This window comes from Gadus chalcogrammus, chromosome 13, assembly GCF_026213295.1.
Source record: "Gadus chalcogrammus isolate NIFS_2021 chromosome 13, NIFS_Gcha_1.0, whole genome shotgun sequence".
NCBI classification, from domain to species: domain Eukaryota; kingdom Metazoa; phylum Chordata; class Actinopteri; order Gadiformes; family Gadidae; genus Gadus; species Gadus chalcogrammus.
This window is the reverse complement of record NC_079424.1, coordinates 21,451,130-21,464,886: the sequence shown is the minus strand read 5'-3', so window position 1 is coordinate 21,464,886 and position 13,757 is coordinate 21,451,130. Positions and strand designations below refer to the sequence as shown.

At 39.8% G+C, this 13,757-nt stretch overlaps 1 protein-coding gene across 1 annotated transcript; it reads left to right on the top strand.

The window, feature by feature from the left end:
* The first annotated feature begins 11,094 nt into the window (after window positions 1–11,094).
* Window positions 11,095–13,447, top strand: LOC130401494 (transcription factor Adf-1-like). The gene is made up of 4 exons (XM_056605302.1): window positions 11,095–11,490; window positions 11,735–11,994; window positions 12,167–12,516; window positions 13,396–13,447. Exons 1-4 carry the CDS (start codon window positions 11,358–11,360, stop codon window positions 13,445–13,447), a joined length of 795 nt encoding a protein of 264 aa, XP_056461277.1. The 5' UTR covers window positions 11,095–11,357.
* The last annotated feature ends 310 nt before the right edge of the window (window positions 13,448–13,757 follow it).

The window sequence follows — 13,757 nt, the reverse complement described above, 5'->3', positions numbered from 1 at the left end:
CACTGGTTTTGTTCCCTGATTTACAGGGAATATAATATTCTATGCTATTCAGGAATTGTACATCTTATCGAAAGACATTTAAAAGCATGTCAAGGTCATTATTGATCTACCCAGGACGTTGTGGCTGGGTCAAACTGTATTGAGTGATAGTAGGGTAGGTGACACCAATTATTCACCTTGGATTGTCGTTGCCGTTGTTTGCCCGTGAATTCCCGATGAGTATTTCAATGCCGTTCAGCCACTCCCTGAATTCATTCCTATTAGTGACATGGATCTCTGAAACCCGGTACACACCAGGCAGCCCCAGCCTCCACCATTGTTTGGCCAGTGAGTGAGTATGGCTGCAGCTGCCGTGGTCCCACTGAGGGCTGCTGTTCCCATCGATGGCGCGTTCAGCCACTGCGCCATGGAAGGTTGTAGACTGAATAGCCGTGCTGCTCAATGCCACGTTAATGCGGGATGCAGCTAAATGGAGAGTTAAACCACAGAGTCGTTTGTCAAGGACCATTCCGGCAAAATTGAAATACTTGCCTGTTTGGATACCTTGTCACCGGCCTCTTAATAGGGTACATAGAAATACCTGAAGATCCAGGTGACTTCCACAGGAGGACCACAAAACCTGGTGATGAAAGAAAACGATACACTTATCAAATAAATACTAAAGATATTGTCAGCTAATATTGGCAAGCTTATATCCTGCTGCTATTGTATTAATGAAATTCGTGGTAAGATTCTCACACATGGCAACGATCACAAAGACATAGGAGGAGGTCAATTCTCAGAAGTTATGGCAGACAGATTTCTATTAATTCAATATAATGAACAGGATAATGATAAATGTGTTGAAGTGCCTGCCGATGAAACTGCAGATGAGATGACTTGACCCCATGGTTCTGGATACATTACTTCATATTAACATTCTATTAAAAGTTCAAACAAATAGATTGTTTGAGATGGATCCATAAGTAAGTGACGTATAACATTATTCTTACGAGTCCAAAAGTGAATAATCTACCATTACAGAGCAAAACAATAAAACCCTAAAATAGTTATCGCCCTTTGATTTGAAGATGTAACTCACCAGCAGAGTTGGTAGCTCAATTTAAAGGTACAACAAAAAATAGAGTGGAGACACTTGTGTGTCCTTCATCACACCACAATGTAACACACAGGGATCACCTATTCTCCTTTGTGTGATGTGTTGACGTGTCTCACACAAATAATTTGGCTAATGGCTCGCTGGGAATGCGTCAGATGGGGTCATACATTAAAATGAGCAATGCCACGGTCCGGTCGTCAGTATATGCATACCTAATAGTATATACAAATGATGTTTGCAAATATCCAATCACCTTCCAATTTCGCTCTTAAATGTATGGATGTCTGAAAGGACTGCTTGAGTGGATGTCAGTTACAGTATGCCACAATTATCCTTAAAGGGAAACTTCACCAATTTCCATTAAGCTTTGTATCGTTAGAAATCGGTGGTGCATCATTCCCTTATTTTCTGGAGAGACTGGAGAGATCCGTATCGATCTCCAACACTTCCTGTTTAAGATGACGCAATATGAGGATTTTTGCGTGTAAGTAAATAGGAAGTGTAAGAGGGGAGGATTCTCGTAAGACTACAACCACTAATCCCACCCCTCTATAGGGGGTGGGACCCACTGACGCTACAGACCTATTAGAACAGTGCCAGTAGGTGGGACTTCACCAGCAGAAACACATCCACAGCGTCTGAAGCTAAGCTAACAGAGGCTGTTGATAAAACTGAAGTACAATGGCGGAGGGTACTGGATCTGACCTAGAAGATGGCACCATGCAAAAGTTCACCATTTTGCAAGAAATACAAACGAGGACTACCGTATTTTCCGCACTATAAGGCGCACCGGATTATAAGGCGCACCTTCAATGAATGGCCTATTTTAGAACTGTTTTCATATATAGGGCGCACTGGATTATAAGGCGCATAGAAGATACTGCAGTCAAACGTTTGACTGGGGTTACGTTATGCATCGACTAGATGGAGCTGTGCTAAAGGGAATGTCAACAAAACAGTCAGATAAAGTCAAACTTTATTAAGCGTTCTGACAACTCCGTTCACTCCCATGATAACGATGTTCAAACGTTAATGTGCATATTAACAATATCTCCCAGCCTTGTTCAGTTGTAAACACGTAAAAGAAACACAGTCTGATACCGCTAATTCAAACGTTAGTGCATAACTCAACATTGTTCAGTTACGTATAACACGTAAAGCTCACTTTTTCAGTTCATTCCCCGTACACGAATCCCTCGAATTCTTCTTCTTCAGTGTCCGAATTGAGCAGTTGGGCGAGTACGGCATCCAACATGACCGGCTCCCTAAAGTCACAAATGTTACAACAACTAAACATTTGTTCAAAGATTGTTGGACAACCACTTCAGGAGCTGTATACTTCCACGTATGACAACAGCATGCTGAGGTTGGCAAAAAACATCACCTCAAACACTAGTCATGTTTTGTATAGTGAATACAGGTTATTGCCCTCAGGAAGGAGATACGAGGTACCACTTTTTAAGAAGGTTAGACTAAAAAAGTCTTTTGTCCATCAATCGACTTTGATGCTAAACCGGAGATAGGCGAAGTGGTGGACAATGTGCTCTCGACTATCTGTACCCATGTATGTAAATTTGTTGTGTTCAATGCGTCATGTCAATGTGTGTAATTCATGTTTTCTGTTTTTACTTGCAACGGCTGCTGGGTCGCAAGACAAATTTCAGCACTGCTGACGAATAAAGTTCATATCATATATCATACAGCTCGATGGGGTTTCGAAATGACTCCGTCTTTACGGAGACATCCCTGAACAGCATAAAACGAAATCAGATTGTTTTCGCCCGTTTCGGCTCTGTGTGGACTGGGCCTAAGTGTTCGTGTGTTTGCCATATATAAGGCGCTCCGGATCAGTAGCGTGCGGTGCCCCTTCATTTCGGTGGGGCAGAAACTACTGGCGTATGACCACACCCACAATTTATATATATTTTTAACATGTATATTTTGAGCTACATTAAAACATGCTAACTAAACTAATTGTGAGTAAGAATTAAAAATAAACGAATAGCCTAATGTTACTGCACGCTTTTGAAGTGCCATCCGCAACACTCGTCATATGATGTCGAGTCGGGCTTATTAGAATAGCCCATGTGCAATGGAAACACCAACTCCACAAAGTCAAACATTTCAAAGGACAAATTCGACATTATAGGCAAGTTATTTCTTCCATATTTTATTACAACAATTTAACAACAGGCTTAGCGAGTGCATTGCAAATACATGAAAAGTAGAAATACAAGTCATTAATCAAGCAGACTTCGATTTGGAACTTGGCCCGACGATCAGGTATTTCTCAATAACAGCTGTTTAAATCAGGTATGAAATCAGGTAAAATTTTAATACCTGCTGAAATAAATAGGCTTCAATGTCGAAAGATACAGGCGGAGTAATTCGACAACAGTGCCGAAAGATACAGGTCGAGTAATTCAACAACAATAGTCCTAGAATATGACCATGGGGCAGACTACTTTACGACCATATGGGCGTCTTATAGCGCGGATTGCAATTCTTATTGCAGCCTGCAGGGTTATGCGAGAAACATACGGAAGGAGGCGGTCGTTGAGCTCCACCGCCCCACATTGCATGACACGTTAAACAGAACTCAACTATAATCGCCACCATCAATTTGATATCAACAGACCGAAAATAGTCGGAAAGCCTACAGAAACTATAGATAGTTAATGTAACAATCACATTATTAAAAATAAACTTTTTAGGGAGCATGCTTTTGGAGGGAATTCGCCGCCCCACCTGCCCATATGGACAGCACGCGCCTGCTCCGGATTATAAGGCGCACTGTCGTTTTTTGAGAAAATTAAAAGCTTTTAAGTGCGCCTTATAGTGCGGAAAATACGGTAATTCACTGAGTTCACCAACTAATGCTCTACACTAGAAATGTTGTGTGAAATGATTTTCAAGCAGTCTTGCGGTATCAGCTTGGTTGATGGAACAGCGATGTGTCCGATAGGCGGAGATCTAGATCAGCGGGTGTGGCCAGCGAAGCTGTGCATCGTGGTGCATGGTGGGAGTTGTTGTCTTCAATACACAAACATGCCTTTTCTCGGTCAGGACGGCACCAAATTAGAATTTTATTTTATTATTCGACTACATAGAGCCTCCGTTCTCAAAGTGGGGTCCCCGGACCCCCGGGGGTCCGCGGCGCGTTGCCAGGGGGTCCGTCAAGAGCTTGTTGTTGCAACATAAACATACCGGTATTTACGGAAAAAATGTTGGGCCGGTCGTCATTACTCCCGTCGGCGTAACGTTAAACCAATGAACACTCGGCTTTTACATTAGCCTACGTCAAACTCCCTCAGGCTTTACCATCACATCTCGCACCTAAATAACTAAATAAAAGCCAATTAAACAGGCGCATTGTGTTCAGCCCTCCCCCTGCTTTAATTTTCGGCCAATAGTAACTCTGTTAACATTGAGTCAACCTGTCAACGCATGCTCGAGCGCGGCAAGATTTGATTTGCAGCGCAGCACGCCCGTGCCCGCGCTGCAGGCGCGTTCACGTATTTTGCGGCGCGTCAAATGCTGCTCGAGTTGAAATATTTCAACTTTTCGGCAGCAAACGCGTGATGACGGCCAAGCAGCGTTCAACAGCGTTGCCAAAGCTGTGTTTTGCGTCCCCTTCAAAGCTTCATCCATATATGCATGGCATGCCGAGCAGGCGATTTGTTATGATGGACCATTGGTAACAGTAGGTAACGTGTTTACGTGGGTGAATAATTTAACTGTTTTGCACCACTTTACTATCGCTCTTGTAAACCAATCCTTGCAGACATTTGGAAATAAACATGTCCTCTGCCATTGTCCCATGTCCATTGTGACAACATTGGGCAATGTTGCCGTGTCATGTTTTTGCTGGTTTTGTTTGGGTTGGGTATTTATAAACATTTATAAAAAAGTAAAATCTATTTACATATTGTAAAGTTATGCCAAAATACAATAAAATGCTTATTTAACACTATTGTGGTATTAGCACTGAATGATTGAAGCATAAGAGTTCAAAAGCATCTAACAGAAAAAATAGACATGAGCCATTACATTTGTGTTGCGGTTATGAGGGGGTCCTTGAAATAATTTCTTCCCTATGGGGGGGGTCCCCGGCCCCATATAGTTTGAGAACCCCTGACATAGAGGACCTGATGAAGAGAAAGTTCTCTCACGGACACGTCGGACAGCGAAATATTTGATTTAATCTTAAAGCATGATCATGGGAAAAGTACTGGCAGCAAAGTTTACCAAGAACACATTCCCCGAGACAATAGATTCACAAGATTCTTATAGGGAACATTAACATTGTGGGAAGGAAGTGGGAGTGACCTTAAGCCAAGTAAATTTGTAATACAATGGGTGGGTATTGGACATGTCTACAGGTTTGGCTGTAAACGAGTTTACACAACAAAGAAGTCAGTCGATTGGCCTGGTCACAAAACCAGACTTCCTGGCTCCAGTGGGAACTTGAATACGAATTAACTTAAGTTACAGGGAGAATGTATACAGTTCCTTCGAATGTAATAATTATATAAACAAGGTTAATATAATTTGTATGTGATTGTATATTTATAGTTATGATTGATATTTCCACGACAGTTACACTGTCGTTTTTTTCTGCCCGTTTTTGAAAAAAACATAAGGGGTAACACTGTCGTTTTTTTCTGGCCTTTTTTGAAAAAAACACAAGGGGTAACACTGTCGTTTTTTTCTTCTGCCCGTTTTGAAAAAAACATAAGGGGTAACACTGTCGTTTTTTTCTTCTGCCCGTTTTTGAAAAAAACAAGGGGTATCACTGTCATTTTTTTCTTCTGCCCGTTTTTGAAAAAAACATAAGGGGTAACACTGTCGTTTTTTTCTTCTGCCCGTTTTGAAAAAAACATAAGGGGTAACACTGTCGTTTTTTTCTTCTGCCCGTTTTTGAAAAAAACAAGGGGTATCACTGTCATTTTTTTCTTCTGCCCGTTTTTGAAAAAAACATAAGGGGTAACACTGTCGTTTTTTTTTTTTGCCCGTTTTTGAAAAAAACATAAGGGGTAACACTGTCGTTTTTTTCTTCTGCCCGTTTTTGAAAAAAACAAGGGGTAACACTGTCGTTTTTTTCTTCTGCCCGTTTTTGAAAAAAACATAAGGGGTAACACTGTTGTTTTTTTCTGGCCGTTTTTGAAAAAAACAAGGGGTAACACTGTCGTTTTTTTCTGCCCGTTTTTGAAAAAAACAAGGCGTAACACAGTCGTTTTTTTCTGCCCGTTTTTGAAAAAAACAAGGGGTAACACTGTCGTTTTTTTCTGGCCGTTTTTGAAAAAAACATAAGGGGTAACACTGTCTTTTTTTTCTGGCCGTTTTTGAAAAAAACATAAGGGGTAACACTGTCGTTTTTGTCTGGCCGTTTTTGAAAAAAACATAAGGGGTAACACTGTCGTTTTCTTTTGGCCGTTTTTGAAAAAAACAAGGGGTAACCCTGTCGTTTTTTTCTGCCCGTTTTTGAAAAAAACATAAGTGGTAACACTGTCGTTTTTTTCTTCTGCCCGTTTTTGAAAAAAACATAAGGGGTAACACTGTCGTTTTTTTCTGCCCGTTTTTGAAAAAAACATAAGGGGTAACACTGTCGTTTTTTTCTGCCCGTTTTTTAAAAAAACATAAGGGGTAACACTGTCGTTTTTTTTTTTTGCCCGTTTTTGAAAAAAACATAAGGGGTAACACTCGTTTTTTCTGCCCGTTTTTGAAAAAAACATAAGGGGGAAAAAAAACATAAGGGGTAAAAAACGGGCTGAAAAAAACGACAGTGTCTTTGAAAAAAACAAGGGGTAACACTGTCGTTTTTTTCTGGCCGTTTTTGAAAAAAACATAAGGGGTAACACTGTCGTTTTTTTCTTCTGCCCGTTTTTGAAAAAAACATAAGTGGTAACACTGTCGTTTTTTTCTTCTGCCCGTTTTTGAAAAAAACATAAGGGGTAACACTGTCGTTTTTTTCTTCTGCCCGTTTTTGAAAAAAACATAAGGGGAAACACTGTCGTTTTTTTCGAACCGTTTTTGAAAAAAACAAGGGGTAACACTGTCATTTTTTTCTTCTGCCCGTTTTTGAAAAAAACATAAGGGGTAACACTGTTGTTTTTTTCTGGCCGTTTTTGAAAAAAACAAGGGGTAACACTGTCGTTTTTTTCTGCCCGTTTTTGAAAAAAACAAGGCGTAACACAGTCGTTTTTTTCTGCCCGTTTTTGAAAAAAACAAGGCGTAACACAGTCGTTTTTTTCTGCCCGTTTTTGAAAAATACAAGGGGTAACACTGTCGTTTTTTTCTGGCCGTTTTTGAAAAAAACATAAGGGGTAACACTGTCTTTTTTTTCTGGCCGTTTTTGAAAAAAACATAAGGGGTAACACTGTCGTTTTTGTCTGGCCGTTTTTGAAAAAAACATAAGGGGTAACACTGTCGTTTTCTTTTGGCCGTTTTTGAAAAAAACAAGGGGTAACCCTGTCGTTTTTTTCTGCCCGTTTTTGAAAAAAACATAAGTGGTAACACTGTCGTTTTTTTATTCTGCCCGTTTTTGAAAAAAACATAAGGGGTAACACTGTCGTTTTTTTCTGCCCGTTTTTGAAAAAAACATAAGGGGTAACACTGTCGTTTTTTTCTGCCCGTTTTTGAAAAAAACATAAGGGGTAACACTGTCGTTTTTTTCTGGCCGTTTTTGAAAAAAACATAAGGGGTAACACTGTCGTTTTTTTTTTTTTGCCCGTTTTTGAAAAAAACATAAGGGGTAACACTGTCGTTTTTTCTGCCCGTTTTTGAAAAAAACATAAGGGGGAAAAAAAACATAAGGGGTAAAAAACGGGCTGAAAAAAACGACAGTGTCTTTGAAAAAAACAAGGGGTAACACTGTCGTTTTTTTCTGGCCGTTTTTGAAAAAAACATAAGGGGTAACACTGTCGTTTTTTTCTTCTGCCCGTTTTTGAAAAAAACTTAAGTGGTAACACTGTCGTTTTTTTCTTCTGCCCGTTTTTGAAAAAAACATAAGGGGTAACACTGTCGTTTTTTTCTTCTGCCCGTTTTTGAAAAACACATAAGGGGTAACACTGTCGTTTTTTTCTAACCGTTTTTGAAAAAAACAAAGGGTAACACTGTCATTTTTTTCTTCTGCCCGTTTTTGAAAAAAACATAAGGGGTAACACTGTCGTTTTTTTCTGGCCGTTTTTGAAAAAAACATAAGTGGTAACACTGTCGTTTTTTTCTTCTGCCCGTTTTTGAAAAAAACATAAGTGGTAACACTGTCGTTTTTTTCTTCTGCCCGTTTTTGAAAAAAACATAAGGGGTAACACTGTCGTTTTTTTCTTCTGCCCGTTTTTGAAAAAAACAAGGGGTAACACTGTCGTCTTTTTCTTCTGCCCGTTTTTGAAAAAAACATAAGGGGTAACACTGTCGTTTTTTTCTGGCCGTTTTTGAAAAAAACATAAGGGGTAACACTGTTGTTTTTGTCTGGCCGTTTTTGAAAAAAACATAAGGGGTAACACTGTCGTTTTCTTTTGGTCGTTTTTGAAAAAAACAAGGGGTAACCCTGTCGTTTTTTTCTGCCCGTTTTTGAAAAAAACATAAGTGGTAACACTGTCGTTTTTTTCTTCTGCCCGTTTTTGAAAAAAACATAAGGGGTAACACTGTCGTTTTTTTCTGCCCGTTTTTGAAAAAAACATAAGGGGTAACACTGTCGTTTTTTTCTGCCCGTTTTTGAAAAAAACATAAGGGGTAACACTGTCGTTTTTTTTTTTTGCCCGTTTTTGAAAAAAACATAAGGGGTAACACTGTCGTTTTTTCTGCCCGTTTTTGAAAAAAACATAAGGGGGAAAAAAAACATAAGGGGTAAAAAACGGGCTGAAAAAAACGACAGTGTCTTTGAAAAAAACAAGGGGTAACACTGTCGTTTTTTTCTGGCCGTTTTTGAAAAAAACATAAGGGGTAACACTGTCGTTTTTTTCTTCTGCCCGTTTTTGAAAAAAACATAAGTGGTAACACTGTCGTTTTTTTCTTCTGCCCGTTTTTGAAAAAAACATAAGGGGTAACACTGTCGTTTTTTTCTTCTGCCCGTTTTTGAAAAAAACATAAGGGGAAACACTGTCGTTTTTTTCGAACCGTTTTTGAAAAAAACAAGGGGTAACACTGTCATTTTTTTCTTCTGCCCGTTTTTGAAAAAAACATAAGGGGTAACACTGTTGTTTTTTTCTGGCCGTTTTTGAAAAAAACAAGGGGTAACACTGTCGTTTTTTTCTGCCCGTTTTTGAAAAAAACAAGGCGTAACACTGTCGTTTTTTTCTGCCCGTTTTTGAAAAAAACATAAGGGGTAACACTGTCTTTTTTTTCTGGCCGTTTTTGAAAAAAACATAAGGGGTAACACTGTCGTTTTTGTCTGGCCGTTTTTGAAAAAAACATAAGGGGTAACACTGTCGTTTTCTTTTGGCCGTTTTTGAAAAAAACAAGGGGTAACCCTGTCGTTTTTTTCTGCCCGTTTTTGAAAAAAACATAAGTGGTAACACTGTCGTTTTTTTCTTCTGCCCGTTTTTGAAAAAAACATAAGGGGTAACACTGTCGTTTTTTTCTGCCCGTTTGTGAAAAAAACATAAGGGGTAACACTGTCGTTTTTTTCTGCCCGTTTTTGAAAAAAACATAAGGGGTAACACTGTCGTTTTTTTCTGGCCGTTTTTGAAAAAAACATAAGGGGTAACACTGTCGTTTTTTTTTTTTGCCCGTTTTTGAAAAAAACATAAGGGGTAACACTGTCGTTTTTTCTGCCCGTTTTTGAAAAAAACATAAGGGGGAAAAAAAACATAAGGGGTAAAAAACGGGCTGAAAAAAACGACAGTGTCTTTGAAAAAAACAAGGGGTAACACTGTCGTTTTTTTCTGGCCGTTTTTGAAAAAAACATAAGGGGTAACACTGTCGTTTTTTTCTTCTGCCCGTTTTTGAAAAAAACATAAGTGGTAACACTGTCGTTTTTTTCTTCTGCCCGTTTTTGAAAAAAACATAAGGGGTAACACTGTCGTTTTTTTCTTCTGCCCGTTTTTGAAAAACACATAAGGGGTAACACTGTCGTTTTTTTCTAACCGTTTTTGAAAAAAACAAAGGGTAACACTGTCATTTTTTTCTTCTGCCCGTTTTTGAAAAAAACATAAGGGGTAACACTGTCGTTTTTTTCTGGCCGTTTTTGAAAAAAACATAAGTGGTAACACTGTCGTTTTTTTCTTCTGCCCGTTTTTGAAAAAAACATGAGGGGTAACACTGTCGTTTTTTTCTTCTGCCCGTTTTTGAAAAAAACAAGGGGTAACACTGTCGTTTTTTTCTTCTGCCCGTTTTTGAAAAAAACATAAGGGGTAACACTGTCGTTTTTTTCTGGCCGTTTTTGAAAAAAACAAGGGGTAACACTGTCGTTTTTTTCTGCCCGTTTTTGAAAAAAACAAGGCGTAACACAGTCGTTTTTTTCTGCCCGTTTTTGAAAAAAACATAAGGGGTAACACTGTCTTTTTTTTCTGGCCGTTTTTGAAAAAAACATAAGGGGTAACACTGTCGTTTTTTTCTTCTGCCCGTTTTTGAAAAAAACATAAGTGGTAACACTGTCGTTTTTTTCTTCTGCCCGTTTTTGAAAAAAACATAAGGGGTAACACTGTCGTTTTTTTCTTCTGCCCGTTTTTGAAAAAAACAAGGGGTAACACTGTCGTTTTTTTCTTCTGCCCGTTTTTGAAAAAAACAAGGGGTAACACTGTCGTTTTTTTCTTCTGCCCGTTTTTGAAAAAAACATAAGGGGTAACACTGTCGTTTTTTTCTGGCCGTTTTTGAAAAAAACATAAAGGGTAACACTGTCGTTTTCTTCTGCCCGTTTTTGAAAAAAACAAGGGGTAACACTGTCATTTTTTTCTTCTGCCCGTTTTTGAAAAAAACATAAGGGGTAACACTGTCGTTTTTTTCTGGCCGTTTTTGAAAAAAACATAAGGGGTAAGGGCCTGTGTCCACCAAAAGCGTTTTTAAAAGACGGAGCGCCGGTCTGCAATGCATTCTCTATGGCAGGACGCGCAAGCAGCGCGCCTTTTAAAAAGCCGGCCGGAGCGTTTAAACGCTCCACGCGCCTCGCGCTTTTAGACGCGCGCCCCCGTTGAAAAAAGTTGAACTTTTGAAGAAAAGCGCTTCACGTCATCGGCGCTTTTTTTGAACGACCAATCAAAATCGAGGATGAGGCAAGGCTAAAAGTATAAACCGAACTCAAACTGAAACAAACTGAAACATGTCGGACGAAAGCTTGATAACAGCTGTGAGCGAGTGTCCGGTCCTGTACGACCTCACGTTGAAGGCCTACCACGACCTAACAAAACGCAACCAGGCCTGGCGAGACATTTCATCTATGCTGGGCGTTACAGGTGAGAATTATTTATTAATTATTTATATTATTATCATGTTTAATAATGATATTATCGCATTTAACTATTAGCCGTTAGGTACAAACTGCCACCCGTACTTGGCAGTTAGTATTAACGTTTACTTGGCAGTTAGTATTAACGTTAACTTGGCAGTTCGTATTAACGTTACTGATAGGTAGGCTTGATATTAACCTTGTAGGTTGTGTGAATTGCTAATTGTAGAGACATAATCTTGTATCAACAGCTGAAGTGTCCCGCAAGAAATGGAAGTACTTGCGGGATAAATATTTGAGGGAGAGGAAGGCAGAGAGGGACAGGAAGAAAAGTGGGGCCGGTGCCACCTCTTTCAAGAGGTGGAAGTATATGGCGATCATGGGCTTCCTGGAGCTCCATGTGAAGGAGAGGGTATCTTCTAGTAATATGGAGCAGGGAGATTATAGCCGGCAGGAAATAGCACCGGAGATCTTGGCCCTGCTAGCGCCCAGTATGTCTCCCCAACGAGAGGTAGGCCTATAACAAAAGCTATAGTAGCCTAAAACATATGCTAAAAACATACCCTAACATACTAGTGTTCTTAAGGTTTTTGTTGGGTGAAGCCAGATGCAGAGATATTTATAAGTATTCACCATTTTAATTTGCACATTTTAAACAAACAAATGTATGCTTTCTTTCACAGGTGGTGGCTCAAAGTGAAGAGGAGATATCTCCTCCCTCTCCCAGCCTATCAGAGTCCGCTGTGGACACCTCTCCTCCATCTCCTCCCACTACCTCTACGGTGACTCTGGTCACACCGCTGCGTCCTGTACCTCCACCACCACGCAGGAGACAGCTGGAGCAGCCGCTGTCTGCGTTCCAGAAATCAATCCTGTCCTCCATCCAGAAAGAAAAGGAGAATACAATGGCTGTGGACAAGGATGAGCATTTTATGCTCAGCCTCGTCCCATCATTGAGGAGGCTGTCCAACCAGAAAAAGGCCCAGGCGCGCATGAGGATGCAGCAGGTCCTTTATGATGTGGAGTTTGGAGAGTAATTAATTTGTAATCATTTTCTATTTAGATTTAGTTTTAAGATTTAACATTTTTTTAAATGTGTAAATAAAATTTGTAATCAGTTTCTAGTTAGATTTAGTACAAGCTATAAGAAATGTTTCAAATGTGTACATAATATCTTGGAATCATTTTCTATTTAGATTTAGTACAAGCTATAAGAAATGTTTCAAATGTGTACATAATATCTTGGAATAATTTTCTATTTAGATTTAGTACAAGCTATAAGAAATGTTTCAAATGTGTACATAATATCTTGGAATAATTTTCCAATGAATCAGTTAATTAAACATTTAAATGCTAAGACAATGTTGTTTTGTTTTCATTACATTGGGTAGTAGTAGGATAATGAATGCTCTGATGATGATGAAGGTGTTAAAGGTGTGTTTTTGTCTTCAGAAGTAATCCAGCATGCAACATGAATGTTGGATTGATTTAAGAAATTGTATTATTAGTTTTGGTTTTTCGCCTTTTTTGATTTAAATATAGACAAAAATTATAAACTAAATTCCATCCTGCCAAGTCACTCGACCAGGCAGAGATGAAAAATAGCGGTTGAAGGTCTCCCTCATTGCGACCGCTTCCCTGGAAGCGTTGTTGCTGCCGACCCTCAGACAAATCACCTCAGACAAATGCAAAGCCGTTGGGTTGCTCTCCCTATAATTGGTGTTCTTCTTGGCGATGGTCGGCCCAATAAATGTTAACACTCCTTCAAACTGCTGCCGGTTGAGTCTGAAATAGACCTTGAAGCGATCCTCGTCCAGGCGGAGCTCTTGACACAGCCAGTGGTATTCCCCGTACTGCCCCCTACCACGATTAATACTGTGGACCCACACTCTCCTCCGGGCAACCACGACAGGCGCAGGGGGATCGTCCGCAACCTCCGCTGCCACGGCAAGAAGCGCTATTAATCTTCGATTCATTTCGCAAATTGTAGGAGTAACCAGAGAGGACGTTCAGGTGTCAGATGCCATATGATGGAGCCAACAGATAGAAGCTGTGAATCTATGGATACAAGCGATGACGCGTATTTAATGACGTAAACGAAAAACGCTTCGTGCGTCTTTTTTTGAGCGGCGCGCACAAACGCGTTGAAAGCAGTTCACGGAGCGCTCCGTCTTTTAAAAAGGCTTTTGGTGGACACGGGCCCTAACACTGTCGTTTTTTTCTGGCCGTTTTTGAAAAAAACATAAGGGGTAACACAGTCGTTTTTTTTTTTGC